Raw genomic sequence first — 23,790 nt, forward strand, 5'->3', positions numbered from 1 at the left:
GGACCCTCAAAACCTTCTAAGGATTCAGGGGCAATTCAAGATTTACAGTAGATGTAGATTTCAATGGGAGATGAACCTCGCATAGACATGGCAAATACCATTCCAATCTACAGAGTCAGTCATACGACTAATCAAATCCATCATGTTACGTTTTAGCCGGGCGAAGTCGGAGGCGCGTGTGTAACTGGGCGCTGACGCTGGACCAGCTATTACCCAACAGTGCGTTCTCAAGCCCCGTGATGTTTTGTCTAAGATTTTTACTTCCCCGTGACAGGACGGTAACGGGGCGTCCGGGGCCGCCAGAGCCACCCGGTACTGTACTGGCAATGCATGCATGCTGTAACTTGTCTAAACTGGTAGGGAAGTGAATCGAAGGGGTCTGGAAGAATGAACCGGGTTCTTTTTTTCTGGGGAACGGATCCATTTGGAGCCTTGGTTAGTAGGGGAGGGGTTTGGGGAAGAAACTGGAGAGATTTTGACGTAAAATGTCGATCCAACTCAACAGTCATGAAACTTGGGTTAACATGTTACGGTATGGGTAAGTTATGGAACGGTGAGAGCTAATTAAAGTTATCATCCGTAATGTTAGATGAGATATTTTAGATCAGATTCAAACATGTGAGTTCAAGGGACCACAGATCAGACCACAAGTGAATTAGAAACTTGATAACCAGTTTCAAAAGTTCATAGATTCTCTCCGCAAAAATTGAACATGGGATCAGTTACTCGAACGGATAAAGACAGCACTACGTCAGCCTAGCTCCGTAATCTAAACTCACCGTCACCCATGCCAAGTAAAGTAACGAAATGTACGAAAGAGTACATACCTCGGTGAGGTTACGGTTGTCAGTCGGTCAGCTCCATTACGCGCGTGACGTTAGACTGCAAGGAGCCGAGGTGACCTCGCAGACCAACCTAGGCCTAGGTATCGGTAGGCAATTACAACGGGGAGCTCTGATATTGACGTGATGGAGCTTCACAAGCTTTTTCACAAGCTCGGGAAGTGTTTTCGGTATACCTGTTTGAGGACAAAGCATAAAAGATTAGATTGTCGCAATCCAAGGAAGAGATAACAGTAGTTATTGAAATTCTGCGAGCATAATTTAAAGGCCCGATCACAACTCTCTACAACTGACGATTTCATTGTCAATTGTTTCACGATCTCTGCGCAAGCTCAACAGCTGTACTGTCGCATATTCAATCCAATCGCAGATTCGTACTCGTCTCCATTTGAACCGCACAAGCTTTCGAGTCCGACCGTCACGAAGCACTATTCTTCGCCTGTTATCATCGTCTGCTAAGGCATCGAATACCAAGCCTATTTATATACGAAACAGCTTCAAACAGACCAGCTACCCGTTGGGATCGTCTGAGAAAAGAGCGAGGGAACTCCAGGAACCACAAAGGTACAACAGCTTCAAAGGTGAGTTGTCAGTTTCTTTACAAACGCAAGAGGAAGTTTCCTGTGTTTGCCCTTGGTCCGTTAGGCCTGTCCCTGTTGGGTCGCGAGTTGAGCTCGAGTCTGAGTCAACCACAGCCGCACACCCTGGGAAACCACAAGCACAAGCACAAGCGGTTTGCGGTTCTGTTCTGTACCTGTATGGTACTGAACCTTCTACCCATGCAACGATAGCATCAACAAGCAGCAAAAGAGCCCACCGCGAAAGTTGTCCGGTGAGCTCAGCCCACCTTCTACCTCTGTTTGGCATCGGGTGGCATGCCCCTTCCCCCGAGAGCTCCAGTGGTCCGGAATAACGGCGCCCTATTTGCCCGCCTGCAGCGAAGTGCCTGGGGGGATATGACCAATTGCATCAGGCCAGAATCTGGTTTACGCAACAGTCATAGCCATGGGGCCTTGTGGATATTCAGTGCTTTTGCCCGGATAGAGACCACCGAGTTCTTGAGATAAGAATCGTTGGGCTCTGTAAGGGACAAGTGCCTCGCAGCAATGATAGTCTCGAGTCCCGAGGCTCTTACACGGGAAGAGTGTTGAGAGACGTTTCGGAGGCGAATTGAAACATTTCCTCGTCAATTCATTGCCCAAAACAGTCTCTTATTAACTGGCGCGTTCCGTCACTTACTGACAAAAGTTGCTGTTAGGTACCTTTTTTGTTTTCCCCAAAGACGCACACTCCTACAGGGGCCTCTCACCTCAGTTCACCTAGGCTCAGGCTCTTTCGCAATCACCCGCAAGTCCACCGACCTCAACTTAAGAGACACACCCCCCTGGTTCCACCCAGACCACCGGACACGGCGCCGCAGGACCCCAAGGCCCCCTCTTCCTTACTTCCTTACCCCCCTAAATCGCAAATCCTCAGGGCCGCAGCCCACTATGACACCCTCACTGAGCACACCCCGTCAGAGCCAGTCTGGCAGCAGCAGCTCAAGCTCAAGCTCGACTCATAATAAAACGGCGCCGACCTCTTCTTCATCTTCCTCCATCTCTCGTCTCAACTCCATCGTTCGTCACATCTCGCCCAAAATGGTTTCTACTACAAATTTCCCTGCCGAAGTCGTGCCCCAGGCTCCTGAAGACCCTCTCTTTGGTCTTGCACGAGCTTACAAGGCCGACAACAGCCCCAACAAGATCGATCTTGTAAGTTGAAGCCCTCCACTACAACCTTTTCATCTGAAGGGTCTCCAAAGTATGATTGCTCCTGCTAACCTATGCTTTCTTGTTGTTTAGGGTATCGGTGCTTACAGAGACGAGAACGCAAAGCCCTGGGTGTTGCCAGTCGTTAAGAAGGTATGATACTCTTGCACACCTCGCTGCACTTCCCCCTTCACGGCATTGCCGGTCACCCTCCCTCAGTCGCATAACCTTCCAAGCCTCAAACCCCCAGATCGCATACACCTGTATTGCGCTCCACGAACGCATTGCTCTTCAGGCATTCCCCTACCCGGATGACGCTTCCGAAGCGGATCCGTTCAAGCTCCAGTCTGCCTCATAACCCTCCCATCATTGCGATTTTCGGGTCATGGGGTCAGCAGCTTTCCACAATGCGCTGCCTGGATCCTTCTCATGCAATTATGCGTCACAACATGCCCCAACAGCCCCGCCGCCACGACTTGCGCGCAAACCTTGAGTCTTGGAATTTGAGCTAACCCCACGTGCGTCACAGGCTGATGAGATCCTCCGAAACGACCCTGAGCTCAACCACGAGTATGCCCCGATCGCGGGTATTGCCAGCTTCACATCCAAGGCCGCCGAGCTGGTCTTTGGCGCTGACTCCGCCGCCATCTCAGAGAAGCGCTCGACGACATTGCAGACAATCTCTGGTACCGGTGCCGTGCACTTGGGTGCTCTCTTCCTAGCCAGGTTCTACAAGGGCAACCACACTGTCTACCTGTCAAATCCCACCTGGGCGAACCACCACCAGATCTTCAAGAACGTCGGCCACTCAATTGATACCTACCCTTACTTCCACAAGGAGACCAAAGGTCTTGATTTCGAGGGCTTCAAGCAGACTCTTAAGTCTGCTCCTGAGGGATCTGTCTTCGTTCTTCATGCTTGCGCACACAACCCCACTGGCGTTGACCCTACCCAAGAGCAATGGACTGAGATTGCTGCTCTCATGAAGGAGCGAAACCACTTCCCCTTCTTCGATACTGCTTACCAAGGCTTTGCCTCTGGTGATCTCGTCCGCGATGCCTGGGCTATCCGATACTTTGTCGAGCAGGGCTTCGAGCTTGTTGTTGCCCAGAGTTTCGCCAAGAACTTTGGTCTCTACGGCGAGCGTGCCGGCTGCTTCCACGCTGTTACCGCCCCCGCCGGTGATGCCTCAAACACTATCACCCGTATCGGCTCCCAATTAGCTATTCTCCAGCGATCCGAGATTTCCAACCCTCCCTTGTATGGTGCTCGCATCGTCAGCACTGTTCTCAACGATCGTGACCTCTTCGCCGAGTGGGAAGAGAACCTCCGCACAATGTCAGGCCGCATCATCAGCATGCGCGATACTCTACGAGCCAAGCTTGAGGAGCTCCAGACCCCTGGTACCTGGAACCACATCACGGACCAGATCGGCATGTTCAGTTTCACTGGTCTTAGCGAGTCACAAGTGATGAAGCTTCGAGAAGAATTCCACATCTACATGACCAAGAACGGTCGTATCAGCATGGCTGGCCTCAATGACAACAATGTCGATTACTTTGCCAAGGCTGTTGACAAGGTAGTAAGAGAGTCTGCTTAGATCTGTATAGATTGAGGTAGAAGTTGAGTGTTTGAGATGGTGTATGAAACTCATGGGACGTGGTCGAATACAAGACCCTGGAAGAAACTCGGCGTTGGGATTGCAGCTTTACCATTATTATCGCACCTGTCATGAAGGGGACTCTGCAAAAAGCACTGGACGATCCTTGTTTATGCATGCTGTTGACAGCTTTTAATATACCTTGACTGCAAGCTAATGCATTTGCATACTCAACTACTTGGTTCTATCTTTCTATACATGATGTAGTGTGATTATGATGCAGTAAAATAGAGATCAAGGTAGCGCACTTTCTTTGGTTATCATGGATCGAGGGTGCTATCTTGGCGTACGCCAGACCTTGACCCGCAGATAGCATGAACACCTTGATGCCGCTTAGAGAAGGGCGATATGCGACATCCAATACGAGTCTGTGATTGGCCCGCCTCTCACCTTGGAAAGACAGGAACTTCCTGCTTCATTAGGTAAAATTACTATTCTTGCTGTAGCAGTAACCAAAAATGGACGCAAGCACGGGGATCCTACAGAACAACTCGACAAGAAGAGTCTGGGCGACCTCCATAAAATAGAATTCGGGGAAACCTCGCCGTCTCGGGGTGGAAGGCGCTGTCTTTCTCTATCTGTTCTCCGGGCTTTCAGTAGTATCTATCGGCGGCGCGCGGTATCGAGACGCCGATTCACCGTGAAGGGCCCTAGGGTATGGGAAGAGTATTGCCGCGCACTCCCTTTCCCCCCTGCCACTATCTCCCGTCTGGGGAAGAAAAAAGAAGATGTCTGGCTTTTTTTTCATGGAGAGTCCACCCCCGCATGTCGCGATGCAATTTTTATCCTTTCCCCGCATGGGAGCCGCTCGCTTGTCCGGGGACCAGGGGGGGCGTGTAGTAACCAATTCCTTGATAGTCGAGTCCAAGGTCAGTCATGAAAGAAAAGATACGGGGGAAACCGGCGGAAGGGAAGTTTTTGACGGTGGACACGGAGTCTCGAAGCGAAGCATTGACTGGGGAAACGGTGAGATACCTTGTAGAAAAGCTGACCGTCTGCAATAACTTGCTGTTTGTTCAGTTTCCCTTATGTCATGAGACAGGCAACTTTACAACATAGGATCCATACGGAGCCCCGGCAAACCCCGAGTATCATGAAATTGACTGAAGCAATTATATCGTAGAGTCAAAAACTGTGAATCGTGCCTTGGGCTATTACACAATTGCGTATCCACTGCAGCGGGTCAGGAAAAAGGTACATTGAGGAACTTGGGGAATTTCGAGACTATCGACGGTATTTGTCCGATACCGGGGGAGGGGGTGTGTGCCAGACTGCCAGCCCTGGAGTGAGGAAAAGGGAATAGGATTCATATCATGGGGTAAGAGAAACGTTAGTTGGGTCTCGCAATTGAGGATGTACCTCGCGTATGGATATGGTCAAGATGGAAATAGTCCGGTGTGAGGAATGGCGTAGGGCACATGACTGTTTCGTTATCTGGGCCTTGTTCCTAGGTAGCCAGTCTAGCGTTCGGTTAGACATGCAGAATTGGGAATCCGATTTCTAGTCAAGGTCCTGAGGAGCTAGCTGAGGAATCATCAAGATAGTCATTTAGCCGCGTTGGGTAGTGTTTAGATAGAACTGCCACCGCATAGCATACACTTGGTGCCGCCGTAATAGAGTGTGTCCTTCAGGGTATTGAGCAGGAACGATAAATGGCTTAAGATTATACAAGACTTGAGAAACTGCCTTAAGACTGGCGGCTTTTTCTGACCTGAGAGTACACTCTTGGAATGATATGGGCTTCCGTAGGCGGTCACAATCTTGATTTAATAACCACAGCCAACAGTACACTCATGCTCACACCACTCAATGGCTTCCCTTGGACTAGGACAAGATCCATGTGGCCCAAAATAGATATAGGATGTTTATTGCTTTATCCATCCGGCAGAGACTCCGATAATATGGTGACCCCTTTCATTCTCAAGAGACAGACCGCGACTGATCGACTTACAAGTCCTGCCATACCGCATCTTCCCAACATAGTAGGCCAGATAACAAAATACGGTGATTTTTTGCTCTTTATGGATGACTCAGATAGTCAGCAAGAAGTCACAGGTTTAAGCATTATCAGATTGTGTGTTAAGCACAATGAAGATTGAGCGGTAGGATCTGGCATTCATGCTGACTCACTTGAGAAAGCTTTACAAGGGACTATCTATCCGCCATTCTCTCTTTCCTATATGCGGTGGAGGAGTGCTCGATACAGCAAGCAAATTGACGAAAGGATGCACATGGGTAATGCTGAGGCAAAGAGCATTGGTTTGCTGGCATGTTTGTCTAACATGGCATTCACTCAGCCTCTGATTTAACAAAGTGTTATGAGAAAACAGACAAAAGTGTTTAGACGTTTGAACTAGTCTTGCTCCAGCATTGTTTTCTGGCGATCCTAGATCAACCTACTTGCCTATATAAAGTGAAAAACATTTGCGTCTCTCTCACAGGCAACGACGATCTTACACCTCTTCCATTTTACATGCCAATAAGAAGAAGAAGAAACAGCATACGAGCTTACTGTAGCTCACCACGACTAAATTCAAAATTCCATGAGAGAGTGTGAGTTGAATGCCATCTTACTTAATTTGAGTTTGATGGGTATAAGTGCAAGGTAGTTCTCGTTTAGCTCAACACTGCGCTGCCTAAAGTGGCAACCCCCACCACTCATCTCTATCCAGCTACATTCTCAACCTCACCAATAATGAACCTCAGCCATGGGGAGAAAATTACCATGGAAGACTTCCTCAACTCCTTCGGGCCCTGAAAGGAAAACTTCAGTGAAGTCGGAGAGTCCACTACCCACACCATCACGAGCGCTCCATCCAGGTACACCCTCAGCATTCCGTAAGAAACCGCGTCGCGAGCGCGTGATAGAGGCAGAAGGTATTCCAGACTCAACACTTTCATCAAAACCGCAAAGAAACCGACAATATCATACAGATACCACACGCAGTCCTTCAACCTCGCCTCCGCCAGAGCCACCTAAAGAAAGGTCCATCTCACTCCCAAACTCACACTCATACCAAACACTGACCAGACTCAGATTCATGAGACCAGGCCTCGACCACGATGACCGATATCGTATAGTGGAAGACGAATTCGTTAACATGGCTCACCAATTCACACTTCACATTCATGCTTCTGAATACAATCGTTTGAAGAATTTGGCTAAACACCAAAACGCAGACACAATCCGTGAGATTGAAAGGCCTGTAGTCGGCGCGCCAACCCTCCTTACACGACATCGTCAGGAGGACGTACGCCGCAATGCCAAACAGCGCAAGCTCTTAGGTAATGACGCAAATGAGAAGAAGGACTCCCCTTACGTAGGGTCAAGTCTGCGAGGTCTCATGGAGAGTCCCAGAAAGGAGCACAAGTGGATATCAACAGGTCTAGCTGATACCGCAGCAACGAGAGCTTCGGCGGGTTTCAATTCACAGAAGATTAGCCCGCTACGGTTAAAGCAAGGATCCAATTCATCTTCAGCAAAGAGGAGGCAGATCTCTTTGGGCGATGACGATGAGACCGATGATGGAGATGACTTGGATCCAACTACGCCCTCACGCACCGCAGCTACAAAGGCAGCACGCACGACGCATACACCCAGTCCAGCCATGCCACGATCAACTCCACGAACAGCATTTAGTACTCCTCGCACACTGAAATCAGCTATGAACACAACTTCAAGGTCGGGCTCTAGCGTTAAGCGACCAACAACAGCACCTGGAGGAAGCGAAGCACGTAAGATAACCAAAAGCCGCGATGCTCAAGAACACATCGATGATGACGATCCTTTTGGGATCAACAAACGAAGAATTCAGCGCCAAAAGTCAAGGGAACAGTTCCGCAAAACGGAAGAGAAAACACCCTCTAAATCCTCACTCGACGATATTCCTTCATTCATCTGAGCACATTCGCCATCACGAAATCTCAACGGTGGTCCAACAGAGCCCTATTGCATGGAAATCAAATCAGTTCTTTTCATTCATGTAAGCCCTATTCTTGCATTGGCCGATCCTCCATTGTAAGCTCATCAAAGTCATCCAGCAACTCATTCATATCGACGTGAGGTGCCTCATCATCCTCCTCAGTCTCAGCCACACTCATCTCCTCCTCGGCTCTCTTCTTAGCCTTGTACAGGGCGAGCGTAGCACGGAGCTCCTCGTCTTCCTCGACATCTCGCAAGAACTGCTCGTACTCTTGATCCAAGCGTTCTTGGTCTGCCTTCTTGGGAAGAAGCTCTCCCTCGTCCTTGTCCATACGCTTGAGCTGCCAGTTCCTCTTGCGGTTCTTTCTGCGGCGGGGATAGTGCTTCTTGACTAGCACCACGTCAGGGATTCTCGATGAGTATGTGTTCGAGCTCTCGATCTTCTCGTATTCGGTGTTGTTGAAAACGGTTCCGGCCATCAGGTAACCCATAGCAGAATCACCGGGCTGGAGGAGTCGACCCAAGTGAGTCCTTGTGAAGTATGTTCGGTCATTTGAACCAAGATCTGAGGCACGAGCGACTGTGGCTTCGGCAAGCGTCCATTTGCCCTTCTGGGTTGCTGTGCGGTCGATATCCATGACAATGAACTCAACGAGCTCATGCGTATCGGTGAGAGATAGGAAAGGAGCTCGCCAATAGATGGGTGAGCTGATATCGCAAGTCTGAAGGGTCTGAGGGTCCAACAGGTACACAGAGGTACCGATCTTGTGGCAGAGGAGGAGAGGTGAGATGTTGCCGTTTTGCTTGGCCATCTTGATAGGCAGAGCGACCAAGTCGTCTTTACATATAGGCACCAGCTCGGCCGAATATGTGAACTTGTACGACGACTTAGAGGTGTGGGTATCGTGAGAGATAAGCTCCTGCGACGCCTTCACCTTGACAGGCACCACAGAGTTGAGGAAGTCGATGAACTTCTCAGCCTGGTTCTTTTGGGCGAAGAAGAAGTCGATACCATCCTTGGCCTCCCGAATGTTGAGTGTATCTTTGTGTGCGCCGTGCTTCATAATAAGCTGCTCGAGGAAAAGGAAAGTTCGCTTGTGAAGGACCTTTTGACGAACTTGAACAGCAGCTCGCCAAACGTTGGCAGTGTACGACTTGGCACACTCAGGGCACTGCTGGTACGCCACCACATACACAACCTCGAAACTCTGTTGAAGCAGCATACCATCTTGGACGGAATCCTGGATTGTGATCTTGACCTTTACTCGTCGCGAGTGAGGCTCGGTCCAGATAAAGCTCGCGTCCACGATACGGACTTTGTTCAAACCTCGAAGTTTCTTGAGGCACATGGCTAACAATTCGCGGGATTCGGGGGCGGCAACGATCCAACTGTTGGGGGGCATGAGCCATCGGTCGCAATCTCGGCAGAAGTTGAGCGTCGCCTCTCGCTGGACGCCTTGGGAAATGTCGACAGTAAGCTTGATACAGTCGTAGCAGAGAGCGCCGCTGGAGGCGGTTCCATCGATCGGGGCACCGCAGTTGCAGCAGAGAATACTGAAGAAACTCGAGTTACTATTGCGCCCAAGAATGGAACGAGTGCGGGGTGGTAAAGGAAGATCCAAGACTTACGTAGCAGAGCCCTGCTGCTGAGAGACAGGGGCTATAGAGATAGGCTGGTCATCCAGATCCATCGACATGTTGGGCAACGGTGTCGTGTGAAATTTGATGGTGTTGTTTGGGTGGAAATGAATGATGTTCAGTGACTTTTAGAAATCCTAGAGTGGGAGAATTTGGTTCGCCGCCGCTTGATAAGCGCTTATCGGTGGGCAGAAAGGATATTTTTTTGCAGGCGCGGGGCAAAAATTGGAAAATGCAGGTGGCATTCTTTCCTCAGAGTCATAAAGTTCAGGGTCCACTTGGCTCCATGAGATTTGGTCATGCCAATCATTGGATGGCCATCATGTCTTAAATGGATTCTATATCTTCAAAAGTCGTGATTTGATAAATTCAGGTATTATAGACAAGAATGCAAAAAAGAAAGGAAAAAAAAAAAAAGAAAAACAATGGCTATACAGATCAGAAAATCTTGCTTAGTACCCTCGTCACCTCGGCTGGTTGATCTTCCACTTCCGTCTTCTTCTTCGCCAGAGGAACTTGCTTGAACGATCTCTTGACTTGTCGCACCGAGTCCTCTCCCTCTCCCTCGCCATCTGCCTTCCTCTTCTTGGCCTTTGCCTTGGCTTCCATGCCGTCCAGCATCTTTGCTTTCTCCACGTTCCTGACAAACTCCTTGTTCTCCTTTGTCGACTTGCTGATCTCGGCTCTCATGCGGCTAGCGCGCTCAGCGTTCTCGGCAGCGATTTGCTCTGTGAGGTTGTGCCATTTGAAACCCTTGAGGTATAGAAGATTCCATAAATCGTCGTGGTAGTAGCTGCCCTTCTTACCGCCAATGGTGCGCGCGTTGAGAAGATCGCATACAGCCTTGGCGTCCTTCTTTTTTGTGAACTCGACCCATCCTTCGGTATAAGATCGCTTCTTGTTACCGCCAGCGCGAACGCGACGGGCATGTGAGGCTGGGTCTTCAGGGGCAAGGAAGATGCGGTTAATGGTTCCGTAGGGTTCGAGGAGAGAGCGCAGCTTGGCAGGCTTCATGAAGGGTGGTATACGGGAGAGGTAGACGACGCCTGACTTCTTGATGGCGGCTTCGGATGCGACGAGGTTCTTCTTTGTCAATGTTCTTGTGACATCGGGCAGCTCTGTCGAAGTTGTGTCTTTTGATTTGCGCTTTGGCTTTTCCGGTTTGTCATCCTCCTTCTCGCCCTTTTCTTGTTTCTCTGAATCCTTTTCGGCCGGCTCGCCCTCATCGTCGCTGGCATCGTGTTCAATGTCGCTACCCATATCATCCTCATCGTCCGAGTCAAGTTTCCGTCGCTTGGCGCCTCGGCCACCCTTTTTCATATCATCATCCTCGGAATTGTAGCCAACATCGTTCTCTTCATCGCTATCGGCCGTATCGAGAAAGTCGTTTTTGGTTTCGGGTGCCATGATGAATGCGATTGGCAGCAATGAGCTTGAGCTGTCTCAAATGTGAGGCCGGAGAATCCAGTGTCAAAAAAAAGTAGTCCATGGCTGATAAGATAAGCTGTGGTCGCGCTAGACTACAGGGATCTGAGTTTGAGTTGGAGACGGTCATGTGACTTGGAGGGGTAACCAACGACGTCACTGATAAGAGGTTTAGAGGGGAAGAATTGTTCGAGAAGAGCTTTGCAGCAGGTTAAGGTATAGTACTATGTAAAGGCATGGTATTTCCAGAAGCATGATGTTCAAAATGGACTATGAGTATTGGTACAGAATTAACCTCGATGCGGTAGTCGAATTGTCTTAAAAGAATTCAGCGCAATGTACTTGGCATACCTTAGTAGTCTAAGCTTCCATGGATCAAAGTCTTATCATGGGGCTTCGTATCGCTATGATCATGAATATTCTTGAGAATGGGAATAGACTTAACTCGGGTCTTGATATCTCTATAGTATCATGGGATCACTATTCCCAATTAAATTATCATGTCTTATCAAATTGTAGCGGGGTTGAAGCCGCCGAGTTCGGGTTACGTTGGTATACGTGGGGCAACTGAAGCACCGCGAGCCGCGAGCCGCCAACCGCCGTCCGTCATGGACGATAGAAAGTACAAGTACACGTACAGTACACTCATGACCATCTCATATACTCCACTTGCACTTTAAAAAGTGGCCAGCTACAAAGATATAATCTCTTCCACGATCTGTCACTACAATCTCACTCTCTTCCTCACACATACCTAATTATACCCACAATGTCTCTCGAAGTCATCACCACAATCTCCCCAAACACAAACGAGCCCATCCTTACCAGGAATGGCGCCTCTCAAGCTGACCTTGAGTCTCTCCCCAAAGTCGCCACTGAGGCTTTCCAGAGCTATCGCAAGACAACGTTGAAGGAGCGTCAAGCCATTGTTCGCAAGTTCCTCGATGGCCTCTTGGCTAAGAAGGATGAGCTCGGTGAAGAGTTGACTGTTCAGATGGGCCGCCCCATCTCTTACACACCAGGTGAGGTCGCCACAGCTGTCAAGAGAGGTGAATACCTCCTCAAGATCAGTGATGAGGCCCTCAAGGACACCGACGGCGAGCCCGAGAAGGGCTTCAAGCGTTTCATCCGAAAGGTCCCTGTCGGACCTGTACTCATCATCTTTGCGTGGAACGTAAGTGCTGGCCCCGTTTTGCTGGACCAGAAGCATCTTTTCTGACTCTGCACAGTACCCTTACCTTATTCTGGTTAACTCTCTCATTCCCGCTCTTCTTGCAGGCTGCAGTGTAATCCTCAAGCCCTCGCCTCAGACACCTACCATCGTGGAACGGGTTACCGATCTCCTGAAGGAGGCGGGCTTGCCTGATGGCGTTTGCCAGTACTTCCACTGCGGCTCTCCCACTCTTATGGAGGCCATTGTGCGCGATCCCAAGATCGCCCTAGTTTGTTTCACCGGCTCTGTCGCTGGAGGTCTCGCTGTGCAACAAGCTGCGTCTGACCGCATTGTAAATGTCGGTCTGGAGTTGGGTGGCAAGGACCCAGCATATGTTCGGTCAGATGTCGATGTTGATTGGGCTGCTGCAGAGATTGTTGACGGTGCCATCTTCAACTCTGGCCAGAGTTGCTGCTCCATTGAGCGTGTGTATGTTGATGAGAAGATTCACGATGAGTTTGTTGAGGCCGTGCAAAAGGTGCTCAAGAGTTACAAGCTCGGCGATCCCTTTAACAAGGAGACTCAATTGGGACCTGTCGTTTCGAAGCGATCAAAGCAGACTGCCGAGGAACATATTAAGGACGCCGTCGACAGCGGTGCCAAGGATGCCACTCCCGAAAACGAGACTTTCAGCAACCCTCCTACAAAGGGTAACTTCGTGAAACCCACCCTTCTGACCGGCGTCAACCACAGCATGCGGGTCATGACTGAGGAGTCGTTTGCCCCAATTAGTAAAGATTCCCGACGACAGTTGAAGACATTCTGCTGACGAAGATGTAGTTCCTGTCATGAAGGTCAAGGATGACAGCGAGGCCGTTAAGTACATGAACGATAGCGAGTTTGGTCTGACAGCCAGCATCTGGACCAAGGACACAGATAAAGGATACGAGCTTGCCGAGGATGTGGAAGCCGGCACTGTATTTGTCAACAGATGCGATTATCCGGCACCGGTACGTTTTCTGATCCAAGCACAAAGGGTCTCTGCATTACGTGATTACTGACTGGCCGACAATAGGATCTGGCTTGGACTGGCTGGAAGAACTCGGGCAAGGGACAGACACTTAGCAAGTTTGGATTTGATCAGTTTGTGAAGCTCAAGAGCTACCACCTGAAGGACTACCCAAACTAGACTAGATAGAGAGGTCGCTATTGTTGATCGAACCCGGTTAAGGTGACTCTGAATAATGAGACGACGGTCTGTGCTGACATGAATCAAACGCTCGCTGCAAACAATCATATACTGCCATGTTTAAGAACGAAGTACGTGGTTTGAGTGCACATCATTTCTCTTAGCGACTGTCTCTGGGAAGTGTCTCCCCTGGCGAGGCGGGCAGGGCAGAAGCGGGTGAGACGAGACGTTTTCGATAACGGGCGACCAAGACAAAAAGAGGTAAGTTTTGGTCATTCTGGGGAATGTTATGTTGATGAGGGATTGCTGCATTCGGTAATCTCTATGGTGAGTAGAACAATCTGCGACAACTGACACTACGTGGCCTTACACGGTCAATTTACCTAGTCACTGATAGTGAAGTGACTAACGGAGGAAAATACTGTTGAAGCTATTCAATACTGTTTATTTCCTCGCCCTGGACTGAGCTGGCGACTTTTCCCGCCTCCCTTTGTTGCTGTCACACGAGATTAGGATTGGGCTTAGGCTTGGGGCGCCACGCCTGAGGCATTGAGTATATGATATTCGACCCCCTTGTACATGGACGTAATTTATCAGAGGCAATAAATCCTACACAAAGGATATGACATTTGCAACCGTGCACTTTTTCGTCTCTACTTTCATGTCACTTTTAGTCTCGATATGTGGTCCCAAGTTGGGTTCTCCTTGCGGCCCTTTTTTTTTTTTTTCTCCCTCTCTCCCCCGTCGCACCATGAAGCGTCGTTCAGCTGAGACACCCAATGGAGAACGAACCCACCCTGTCCCCAAAATTAGGTGAGCGCGAAAGTTGTTGGTGGCGGGTTTGCACAGGACCCGAGACGCTAGAATTCCAGTGACTTTGATACATTCCAGAAGGAAACGTCAGCGTAGCCTTGACCCCTGGCGCTTAGACGGTTCAGGGCAGTATGTCACTGTTGATTTGCCTGTTTTCACTTCCACCATAGTGATGTGCGTGCGTGCGTGCGTGCATGCAAGTGTGCGTTGTGTTCCGTGTGTTGTCTGCATCAGCGTCTACATCTGCAGTCGTCTCTCTTTTTTTTTTGTTTCCCTTTGTTCAATCTCGTATATTTTATTTACATATATATCCTCCTCTTAATTTCTTGTTCCGTTCTTGTGCTGTTGCATCTTTCTAACCGTCACATTCCTTTCCTTCATCAACTGTCCTGCTCTGTGAGGCTTATTATTATAGACCAACCTCCAGACTGTCTTTCACTTATACACATTCTCTTCTCTCAACCTCCCCCCATCTTATCTACATACCTCAACTTCTCATCTCTTCTCTTCGTACCTGAGACTCGGATGATCCTCTTTGTATCAAAAACATACCAGAGTTTTAACTCCACCAACCGCTCGCTCACTCACTCTCCAAAAGAGCCACATGCCTTTTCCCCATCTGACATCCACTTCTTTGTCCTCCTCTAGACCGTGAATTTAAAGAAAAAACGAGGCTTCTTTTTTAATTTCCCGCCTTTTCCTCTCTCTCATACAAGAATTCCAAACTCTTACCTTTTTCAGTCAGCCTCTTGTCTCCCAACCCTTCTTTTAAATCTCATCTCAGCTTGCCTCGTTCCATCTTGCTTCTTCCCCAGCTCTAGAACAACTCCCCACATACTCACTCACAACTACAACTGCAAACCAACCACCTTTTTGGGCTCTTTCTATATAAGAAGCCTTTCAGACTCAAAGTCGACTTGATGGGATCCGCTGCTGTTTATCCTTCCGAGAGACGTGATCCTCGGTGCTTTAATCTTCCCTTGAATCGACTTCGATCTTCAAAGATGCATATCTCGGAGGACTTCCAGACGCTGTGCGAGCGTGTCCAAACAATGGTTCGCCAACGACGCCGTAAGGAGAAGCGTCACATGGAGATTGTATGTCCATACTATCAAGCATCTTGTTCCTGGCTAATTGTTTGTCTTGTAGTCTGCACCTTTTGGCTTCGAAAAGAACCCAGTCAACCTCCCCGGAGTCTCAGAGGAGCAGTAAGTCAATACTTCTACAACCACTACAAGAATGATAACTAACAATACAAAGACTCTCTATGCTTCGAGAACAAGCCGCCGCCAGTCGAATCGGCATCGCAGACCCTCCCAGTCCTACCGCCCCTCGCTCGCCCTGCTCAACCTCGAGCCTCTTCTCCCATCCAGTCCGACCACCCATCAAGACTGTTCCAACATCCACTTCTCTCTCGTCCACCGACAGCCTCCACTGATCGAGTATGGGCACTTATCATCACTATTGTTTTTACCGCTATTAGAGGTTTCATCAGGGGCGTCTTGAGAAAGGAAACACATCACTGGCTTGGGTCTATGGAAAGGAACAACTGTACGATACACATGGAATGGATTGGAATGGAATGGATTGGAATGGAATGGTAATGAAATTGGGCGGATCATGGGGGAATTGGGCATCTACGGAACCACGGGAACGGCAACATTGCAGAATATCATCATACCCGGCGTAATCTAATCTGATTAATTCTTTCACCGACACTATTGCTCTCAACTTATCCCGCTGATACCCCTAAATTAAGGGTTCTGTGCTGAGCTGTACCGGTGTCTGTTAGGAATGTGGACGGAACAATGTCGTTGACGGGGAGAGTGACATGTTGTTTCATTTGGAAGTCTAAGACATGCATGCACGCATGCGTCCATCCTCGCTTCTCGCGATTATATTCTAGATCAATGCTAATCTTTTAGATCCGACCGGCGTACACGTCCAGACTCTCGGAGCGAACTCCCTCCATCTCCCCCTTAACGCCTAGTAGCTTGACCTTTGTACCCTTCTCCTTAGCCCACTTGTCCAGGAACTCCTCAACTCGCTGCTTCGTCTCCTCATCATCCTTCATCAGGAGAGCCAGGGCATCGTAGCCGCCCGCACCAGGGACGACACCGCCGTAGACCCCTTCGACGGTGCTGAGGGCGTCGAGGAGCTCCGTCTGGCTTTCGGGCTCGATGGGGACGTCGCTGGCGCTACCCATTTGTCTAATCATCTCTCGAACAGCTGTAATCTTCCCCGGCAGATTCTCGACGTCGCCGGCATTGAGAGTAGCAATCAACTGCTCATTACGCTTCTGGAGCTCATCCCAAAGCTTCTTTGACTCTTCTGGGTTTGATGACCTCCACTTGAGGACCTTCTTGACCATACCAACCGTCTTACTTCCACAGTCCACATCGCACATACGCAGAACAACTCCTTTGGGCATGATGACTGCATCCTTGAGAACCTCTACATCCCAAGCAGACTCGCCGTCGACGAGCTTTACCAATGCATCCGCGAACCCAGCCGCACCGGGCTCGGGAATTGAAGACAGTGTCTCGGGAGAGAAGCGTCTGTATCTGCAAGATCCATAGACAGCGGTTGCAACATCGAATCCCGAACCGACCTTGCCTTGCGCAGCACAATGTGCAGCCTGGGCCAGGTTGTGAAGCGTCCTCTTGCCCCGGTCAGACTGGATATTGAAGAGATCTTCTGGTAGGTAGTGAGCCAGCAGAGCAGCAGTCAGTGAAGTGACGAGAGCAGCAGATGAGCCAAGGCCCGTCTTGTTGGCATCTCCCAAGGTCACAGGGAACTTGGCAAAGCGCCCTTGACGTGTGCTCTCGGATTCAGAGTGCGAGTAGTAATCATTGTCTGCGAGGATGATGAGACGAGCAGATGCCATGCTGTGACTAGGACGCTGCTTGGCCACTCGGTCGATGTAGGTGAGTGCATAGCTGAGAGTTGTCTCCACGAAGGGATTGGGATTGATTTGTGCTCCGCTGCTGATGAGTGAGTAAGATGAGGTAATTGCGTATAAGATAGAGTTTCCTGTGAGAAGTTCATGATCGGCCTTGCTTATGTGGTGATTGTCGTCCAACCTATCATGAACTCCTATCGCTCTGAGGACTGGCAACTCATCCAGTTCCATCGACGGGGACATAGCCTCACATTACTCACTCATTCATATGAAGAAAAGGTTACTTACACCTGCAACTGGGTAACTTTGATACCCCCTCCCTCACCAGCGAGGTGATAACCATACCGCCATTGTGCCTCCAGGAATTGCGGACTATCAACCACAATCTCAGTGAGCTGAACGCCAGCAGTCGTGTGAATGTCTCCAGCAATAATGTTGATACGAGCGTCGAGGCCGAATACAAAAGCCGTGTACTCCTGGTCCAGTACGAGGTATCCGCCAGCGAGGAAGACCTTGCCGGGAGCTGAGACAGCGATGGTGGGGTGGTGGAGGGTCATTGTATATGTGATATTTATATAAGAAGCCTTCAATGGCCAGGAAATGAGAAACGATAAATATTCAGGTGGTTGGTTCGAACAACAGAGAACGGAAACAGTCACTCTCTCAGTCGTGAGCAAACTCTTTACTTTGAATGCATGAGCAACGCAACCTAACAGATGAGAAGAATCATTAAACTCCAGCGGGGCCTCATTTCTAGACTGTACAGTGCATGTGACTTTAACACTGTGGTCTATTCATAGCCACAAGACAGACAATCACCCAATAACAGCAGAGTTCACCAGAGTTTCAACCAAAACTGCTCGGGTCTAGTCAACACCAACAGTATCGTGATGATGCCAATTAGACGTCATGCAATCAAGTGATAAAAGCCTCATCCTACTACGTGGCCCAGTCAAGATATGGCACCTTTGGACACAACCATCAAAACTTCATAAATTCAAATCGCATCACTACAAGGACAGCTTTGTTTGATGGCAAAATTGCCATTTCTTCGTTTCTTGTATTGTATTGGTGATACAAGCAGCAGGACCCCATGCTCTGCTTTTCCTTGACCAATTCTCTTCTTGGCCTTCATCTTTCCTCCCAGCTGGCCCTGTTCCCTGGCTCTTTTGGTCCCTCTATGCTGCTAAAATGTAATGTAATATAATGATTTCCCTTTCTTGGAGTGGTGATGATCTATCCAGGGAACGTTCGGCCCCTAAACTCAATCATTCAGAGGCAAACGCTCCACGTAAGTCCCATTTTGATTCCCAAACGCCGTCCCTGTCCAGGGCCCAAGAAGATCCAAACCTCTCGAGTATGACATTTTATCAAAATGCCTTCCCTGTATAAAGACAACCAGCCCAGCCCAACCCAACCAGCCCAACCCAATCCCGCCTTCCAACCAGTACAATAGGGTATCAAACAAATTACGCCAACATTAAAAGAACATTACCACACTCTCATCACGAATCCCACATCGTAAAAGTCGTCTAGTCTGAAACATCATGTCCTCCGCCAAGAAGCTCCAGGACCTTGTTGACGACAGCACTGGGGTAACCGCGGGTGAGCATCTCACCGACAACACCCTTGGCCTCCTCTCGCTGCTCAACAGCCAGATAAGCTCGGGTCATAGCCTCGTATGTGCTAGGTTCGCGCTTCTCTCGGCCAACAGCATCGTAGATACCTTGAGCTTTCTCAATCTTCTTCTCAGCAGCCCAGCCGTGAATCAAAGTGTTGGCGATGTAAGGAGTTAGTTCAACACCCTTGCTTCGCATGTGAGCAAGCACAGGTTCAGAAGCAGCAACCTGGTGGTTGGCAACCATAGCCTCGAACAGAGCTTGATACAGGCTAGCACTGATGGGAACAAGAGACTCCTTAACAACAGAATCAAACATCTTCATGGCACCTTCCATGTCGTGGAGAACACATCCCCTGGCGTGGATGAGAGAAGCATAGTGAACAGGCTCAACGCGTTGACCAGAGGCACGGATCATACCGAGAACCTCCTCGGCAGCATCCATGTCAACAGGATCAAGAGTAGCGTGAGTATCGACCAGAAGCTTATAGGTATGGGCGGTAGGGGCAATGCCCTTAGCCTTCATGCGCTCATAGTAAGCCAAGACTTTTGTCTTATCTCGCTTTGTGGTCAGGAAGAATTGCATCATACTGTTGTAAGGAGCAGGACGAGCCTTGTAGTTGGGCATCGCCTCCATCTCATCGAACAGTGTTTCAGCGAACTTCTCATCACTGACTCGGCAGAGTGCATTGACAATGGTACCATAGGTAACCGATGTAGGTTTGATTCCAAGAGCTCTCATCTCAGCAAAGTAGAAAAGGCAGTCGTCGATGCGGCGAGCCTTTCCGAGCTTACCGATAAGAGCGTTATACAAGAAAGAGCTGGGTTCGACACCCTCAGCCTTTGCCCGGTGGAAGATACGGACAGCCTCGGAAGCCTCATCAAAAGTCTTGGTCGAATCCTTAAGCGTGGTGATGTAGAGACCGAAAGTGTTGGCAGAAGGGCTAGCACCGATTTCCAACAACTCCTGGTGGAATTGCTCAGCTCGTCCACGGTTACCTACGGTCAGACAAGCGCCGACCATGGCGTCAAGAATGCTAGACCATCCATAGCGAACAACAGCATACTGGGGCATGATGGGCATATCAGTGCGAGCCATGCTAAGAATGTCATGGCAAAGATCGAACTTGCCATCACGAGCAGCAGCAGAGATAAGTTTGGCGTAGGTAATGTAACGAGGATGTCGGCCAGCACGTCGGATGTTGCGGAATCGGTTCAGTGCCTCACTAAGACGAGGTCCCTTGCGGCCATGGTTACCCTCAAGATCGTCTGCGATAAGAGAGGATCCCTTGAAGTCGGTGTTGTGGGCGTAAGGGTCGTAGGTATCCTCGAAGGTGGAAACTACAGGAGTCGACAGGTAAGAAGAAGCGGTCATAGGCTGGAAGCTAGCAACTTGAGAAGCGATCTCGCGGGGATCGGGGATGCCACGAGTCTCCATAAATCGAGTGACGAATTCGACTCCTTCGTCAACCTCTTCGACAAGATGAGGTTCAGTCTGAGAAACAGAGGCGCGAATACGCTCAAACATCATCTCTGACTGTGCCAATCCCTCGGCAACTTGGCCAGAGCCAATCATGGCCACGGCATACATAGCTGTAGGCTCGATGAAAGTAAGATCCACATGCACAGCGGGATTGCATAGGACTTGCCAGTACTTGGAGGCACCAACAACATCGGTCTGGCGGACATTCATGGCGAGGAGAGCAGTCGCAGGAGTAATCAAGTCATCCGCGTAAGGAGGCATGGCACTGTAGGCTGCGACAGCGGTGTCCGTATCACCCTTGTCGGCAGCAATAGTTGCAATCTCACTCATGGCCTTGGCACGAGCTTCATCTGCGACGGACCGAGCCCATTCTAAAGCCTCCTGGTAGATACCACGGGTGATTAAACCCTTGACGAAACCAGTGGTGATCAGAGCATCCTTGATATCAGCAGCGCGGATACCGTATTGGTCGACGATTTTCTGAAAGAACTTCATGGCGCCTTCAATCTTATCAGTGACCACGTAGGCATTGATGACCGCGGCATATACTTCAGCATCGAGTCGGTCGTTGAGGGTAGTCTCTCCATCGTCGTGGGCAATGGCCAGGTTGCGGTATTCGTTGTAGCATTCGACAGCACTGACCAGATCTCCGGAGGAGGCGAAAGCAGTGATCATGGTGGGAAACAGAGCAGCGTAAGGGACGATTTGGCTTCCTTCCATGTGCTCGTAAAGACGCAGCATGTCATCGACGCGTCCAGCTTTGGCACAGGCCGTAATAAGCTGATGGTAAGTCTCGGCGGTGAAGTTGGCGGCATCAGTGTTAACTGAAGTGTCGAACAGCTGGATTGCAAGATCGAGGCGGTCGTCCTCGCAAAGAATGGCATGCTCGAGTTCATGAGACGCAAGCATAAATTGGCCCACCTGATCCATGCCACCAAACCGAACTCGCTTGGCCTCCAAGGCAGCCTTCAGCTCAGCAACCTCGAGACATCGGGATGCCAGGAGGCCAACAAGAATGTTAAAAGTCTCGGCATCTGGCGAAACCTTCCTTCTAAGCATGTCGGCATAAACGTCGAGAGCCTTGGATACAATCTCGATCTTCTTCATAGGGATATGGATAGCCGACAGGAGGAGAGCATTGTAGGCACCCGCGATTGGCTGCACGCCAGTCGCCAGCATTGCCTCAAAGACTGCGGGAATTTCAACATATCGGCCATTCTCAGCGAGCTTGTGAAGATGGTCGGCATAAGACAGGGACTGGGGGTCCACAGGAGGAGTGAAGCTGCGAGCGGCACTTGCTGGAGTTTGCGACCTGGAAATCACTGGAGATCGTGACTTGAAGCCAAGACTAGACACGGGTCGTCCTTCAGAAACAGCATTCTCAGCTGCTTCCTGTAGGCTCCGTACCTCGATCTCCCTCTCGAGCGCAGCATCGATATGCGCAAGAGCTGCCTGATCCTCAATCGACAGGTTCGATTTGACCTCAGCATCCTCAATCAAAGCCTCCTCAAGAACATCTTTGGAAAGTCCCTGGTCCTTGGTGAGGATGGAAGCAGGAGTAGGCTTCCATTCAATGCTTTTTTGAAAGTCGAATTGGGTCCATTCGGAATCGATTTCACCTGTGGCCTGCTGGTGCTGTAGGGCCTCGAAGTACGCGTCTAGACCTCCATGGTTCTGGGCGGGGCGATGCTCAACGGACGGGAGGCCCGAAGATGCTGTGCGCTCAGTGTGGAAGGCAGAATGAAGCTGGAGGTTGGAGAAGCGACCAAGTCGGTTGGTCTTTCGTCGTACAAAGCTAGGTCGGTTCTGAGAGTTGAGGACGTGAGGGTGAGCGGCAGCAACAACGGATTGAGCGTAACCGTGTGTTGTGATAGACTTTGCGAATGTTGATCCTTGACGGACGAAATTCGAGTAAAGGCTGGAGTATGTGGGCATTTAGAAACCACCCAGGGGGGAAGAGAGGAGACTATAGAGCCTCTAGGTCAGTAACAAGAACAATCAGGGAAGTGATCACGATGCGTCTCAAGTATATCCAACTGCCGCTGACATTGTGCCTGAGCAATGCCAAACCTGGAGTGTAGTGGAACGATTATGAGATATGTGTCGGGCCATGCGATCTGGGGAGGCGTGGAGGAACAGTGGTGTGTGGTGGACCAACGAAACGCGACAATGGAGTTCGAGGTGGCACTTACATTAGAAAAAAAGAGGAAATATCAATTGCAGGTTCATTTGACAGCAAGGACGCCGTCAAACAAACGCGCAGACCAGATTGATAGAGTAATTATGAAGGGGGAGGAAAGATGTGAAGAAATGAAAAGAGATCAGATCGAAAAAATAGACGAGAAAAAATTAAGTCGTCTGGGGTTGGTTGTCTTGTCCTCGGGTGTTAGGATGGATGGGATGGAAGACGAGGGTGAATATTCGACATGGACCCGGGCCTTAGGGTCGGGGGAGTGGCTGCCTTTTTTTCTCTTTGCCTGAGGTGCAGTGGAGTGGATACCTTGGCGACACTTTTACTGTCAAAGTTGCCCAGTTACGTAGAAAAATGTATGCGTCAAGAGGCAGCTTACAAGAGTCAGTGTGGGGAAAACCTCGCTGGAGCCCTCATAATGGAGCTTGTTACGGTCAATTATCCACTGAAGGGGCTTCCTCCACGGTCTGTTATCGCTACAAAGTACTTCGACACCTCTGTAACTGCAAGTACCTATCGATGATGGCTGCGCGGCCATAGCGGCCTTGTCGGGGCGCGGAGTTCGGGTCGTTGTTGGATGCGGCCTACACAGACTCCGCAGTGGCTCTTCTGTGGGTGTCGACAGGGGTTAAAGCGTGCTCTTCCAGCTTGTGGGTGCCTGGACTCCATCGGAGACAGAAGCAGGTTCTGGAATGACTCAAGGCTTGGGCCTTGGGGCCTGTAAACAAAGTTATCTCCATCCCGTCTCTTTTTCTCTTACTCACTGAAGCTCCCTAGAACCTCCGGAGGCAAAGCTTCCAGGTGACGAGTTGAGCTTCAGGTGAACAAGTGAGGAACAGACAGAAAGAATGCAACCATTTGTTTGCGGGGGGATCTAATGCATGTGGCAACGATTCATACTGCTTAGTCTATTACACGCGCATTCACACCGATCATTGATCCTAGAAACCATAGATGCTTGAATTCCCACCGCTCGCATAATGTATCCATCTATGAGCAGAACATTCAGCGCAGCGAGCAGCAAGACCACTTGGCCCTGGCGTTTGGAGAACCCGTTGGAAGAGCTTTATATTGGCTCGGCTCGACCAATCAGCTTTCATCGAATTTTGGAAACTCCCTCTCGTCCGGTCATGAAGGTTTTTTCTTCCTTGCTTTTTATAATGGTCTTTTTTTATTTGTCGATCTCATCAATTGCTTTTTCTG

General features: G+C 49.8%; 8 protein-coding genes across 8 annotated transcripts; 4 read left to right on the forward strand and 4 right to left on the reverse strand.

The window, feature by feature from the left end:
- Positions 1-1,880: 1,880 nt before the first annotated feature.
- Positions 1,881-4,427, forward strand: FOBCDRAFT_220505 (pyridoxal phosphate-dependent transferase). The gene is made up of 3 exons (XM_031179457.3): positions 1,881-2,596; positions 2,687-2,746; positions 3,123-4,427. The coding sequence occupies exons 1-3, from the start codon at positions 2,333-2,335 to the stop codon at positions 4,191-4,193; spliced, it is 1,395 nt and encodes a 464-aa protein (XP_031045344.3). The 5' UTR covers positions 1,881-2,332; the 3' UTR covers positions 4,194-4,427.
- Positions 4,428-6,961: 2,534 nt separating this feature from the next.
- On the forward strand, positions 6,962-8,155 carry FOBCDRAFT_291552 (uncharacterized protein; the record flags this gene model as incomplete). The annotated part of the gene is made up of 1 exon (XM_054704178.1): positions 6,962-8,155. The coding sequence occupies one exon, from the start codon at positions 6,962-6,964 to the stop codon at positions 8,153-8,155; it is 1,194 nt and encodes a 397-aa protein (XP_054560153.1).
- On the reverse strand, positions 8,050-9,949 carry FOBCDRAFT_28737 (NMD3 family-domain-containing protein). Its single transcript, XM_059611703.1, has 2 exons — positions 9,805-9,949; positions 8,050-9,729 (listed from the first exon to the last, which is right to left on the reverse strand). The coding sequence occupies exons 1-2, from the start codon at positions 9,870-9,872 to the stop codon at positions 8,244-8,246; spliced, it is 1,554 nt and encodes a 517-aa protein (XP_059464659.1). The 5' UTR covers positions 9,873-9,949; the 3' UTR covers positions 8,050-8,243.
- A 188-nt stretch (positions 9,950-10,137) lies between these two features.
- FOBCDRAFT_28739 (uncharacterized protein) lies at positions 10,138-11,288 on the reverse strand. The gene has a single exon (XM_031179455.3). It carries the CDS (start codon positions 11,218-11,220, stop codon positions 10,252-10,254), a length of 969 nt encoding a protein of 322 aa, XP_031045342.2. The 5' UTR covers positions 11,221-11,288; the 3' UTR covers positions 10,138-10,251.
- Positions 11,289-11,848: 560 nt separating this feature from the next.
- Positions 11,849-13,804, forward strand: FOBCDRAFT_220514 (Aldehyde/histidinol dehydrogenase). Its single transcript, XM_031179449.3, has 4 exons — positions 11,849-12,412; positions 12,468-13,182; positions 13,232-13,401; positions 13,467-13,804. The coding sequence occupies exons 1-4, from the start codon at positions 12,008-12,010 to the stop codon at positions 13,578-13,580; spliced, it is 1,404 nt and encodes a 467-aa protein (XP_031045336.2). The 5' UTR covers positions 11,849-12,007; the 3' UTR covers positions 13,581-13,804.
- A 1,593-nt stretch (positions 13,805-15,397) lies between these two features.
- On the forward strand, positions 15,398-15,831 carry FOBCDRAFT_200000 (uncharacterized protein; the record flags this gene model as incomplete). The annotated part of the gene is made up of 3 exons (XM_031179448.3): positions 15,398-15,490; positions 15,543-15,601; positions 15,654-15,831. The coding sequence occupies 3 exons, from the start codon at positions 15,398-15,400 to the stop codon at positions 15,829-15,831; spliced, it is 330 nt and encodes a 109-aa protein (XP_031045335.3).
- Positions 15,832-16,207: 376 nt separating this feature from the next.
- On the reverse strand, positions 16,208-17,999 carry FOBCDRAFT_220518 (ribosomal protein S5 domain 2-type protein). Its single transcript, XM_059609560.1, has 2 exons — positions 17,584-17,999; positions 16,208-17,377 (listed from the first exon to the last, which is right to left on the reverse strand). Exons 1-2 carry the CDS (start codon positions 17,850-17,852, stop codon positions 16,315-16,317), a joined length of 1,332 nt encoding a protein of 443 aa, XP_059464660.1. The 5' UTR covers positions 17,853-17,999; the 3' UTR covers positions 16,208-16,314.
- Positions 18,000-18,757: 758 nt separating this feature from the next.
- Positions 18,758-22,386, reverse strand: FOBCDRAFT_28752 (uncharacterized protein). The gene has a single exon (XM_054704181.2). It carries the CDS (start codon positions 22,329-22,331, stop codon positions 18,828-18,830), a length of 3,504 nt encoding a protein of 1,167 aa, XP_054560156.2. The 5' UTR covers positions 22,332-22,386; the 3' UTR covers positions 18,758-18,827.
- Between the last annotated feature and the right edge of the window lie 1,404 nt (positions 22,387-23,790).

The sequence above is a fragment of the Fusarium oxysporum genome, chromosome IV, assembly GCF_013085055.1.
Source record: "Fusarium oxysporum Fo47 chromosome IV, complete sequence".
Taxonomy (NCBI): Eukaryota; Fungi; Ascomycota; class Sordariomycetes; order Hypocreales; family Nectriaceae; genus Fusarium; species Fusarium oxysporum.

Excerpts from the sequence above, each read along its gene's own strand:
- FOBCDRAFT_28737 (XM_059611703.1), bottom strand. The coding sequence starts at position 9,872 with ATGTCGATGGATCTGGATGACCAGCCTATCTCTATAGCCCCTGTCTCT. Across the intron at positions 9,730-9,804 it reads CAGCAGCAGGGCTCTGCTAC|TATTCTCTGCTGCAACTGCG; the intron begins GTAAGTCTTGGA and ends GAGTTTCTTCAG.
- FOBCDRAFT_220505 (XM_031179457.3), top strand. The coding sequence starts at position 2,333 with ATGACACCCTCACTGAGCACACCCCGTCAGAGCCAGTCTGGCAGCAGC. Across the intron at positions 2,597-2,686 it reads GCCCCAACAAGATCGATCTT|GGTATCGGTGCTTACAGAGA; the intron begins GTAAGTTGAAGC and ends CTTGTTGTTTAG. Across the intron at positions 2,747-3,122 it reads TGTTGCCAGTCGTTAAGAAG|GCTGATGAGATCCTCCGAAA; the intron begins GTATGATACTCT and ends CGTGCGTCACAG.
- FOBCDRAFT_220514 (XM_031179449.3), top strand. The coding sequence starts at position 12,008 with ATGTCTCTCGAAGTCATCACCACAATCTCCCCAAACACAAACGAGCCC. Across the intron at positions 12,413-12,467 it reads TCATCATCTTTGCGTGGAAC|TACCCTTACCTTATTCTGGT; the intron begins GTAAGTGCTGGC and ends GACTCTGCACAG. Across the intron at positions 13,402-13,466 it reads GATGCGATTATCCGGCACCG|GATCTGGCTTGGACTGGCTG; the intron begins GTACGTTTTCTG and ends GGCCGACAATAG.
- FOBCDRAFT_28752 (XM_054704181.2), bottom strand. The coding sequence starts at position 22,331 with ATGCCCACATACTCCAGCCTTTACTCGAATTTCGTCCGTCAAGGATCA.
- FOBCDRAFT_28739 (XM_031179455.3), bottom strand. The coding sequence starts at position 11,220 with ATGGCACCCGAAACCAAAAACGACTTTCTCGATACGGCCGATAGCGAT.
- FOBCDRAFT_220518 (XM_059609560.1), bottom strand. The coding sequence starts at position 17,852 with ATGACCCTCCACCACCCCACCATCGCTGTCTCAGCTCCCGGCAAGGTC. Across the intron at positions 17,378-17,583 it reads AAAGTTACCCAGTTGCAGGT|CGGAGCACAAATCAATCCCA; the intron begins GTAAGTAACCTT and ends ACTCATCAGCAG.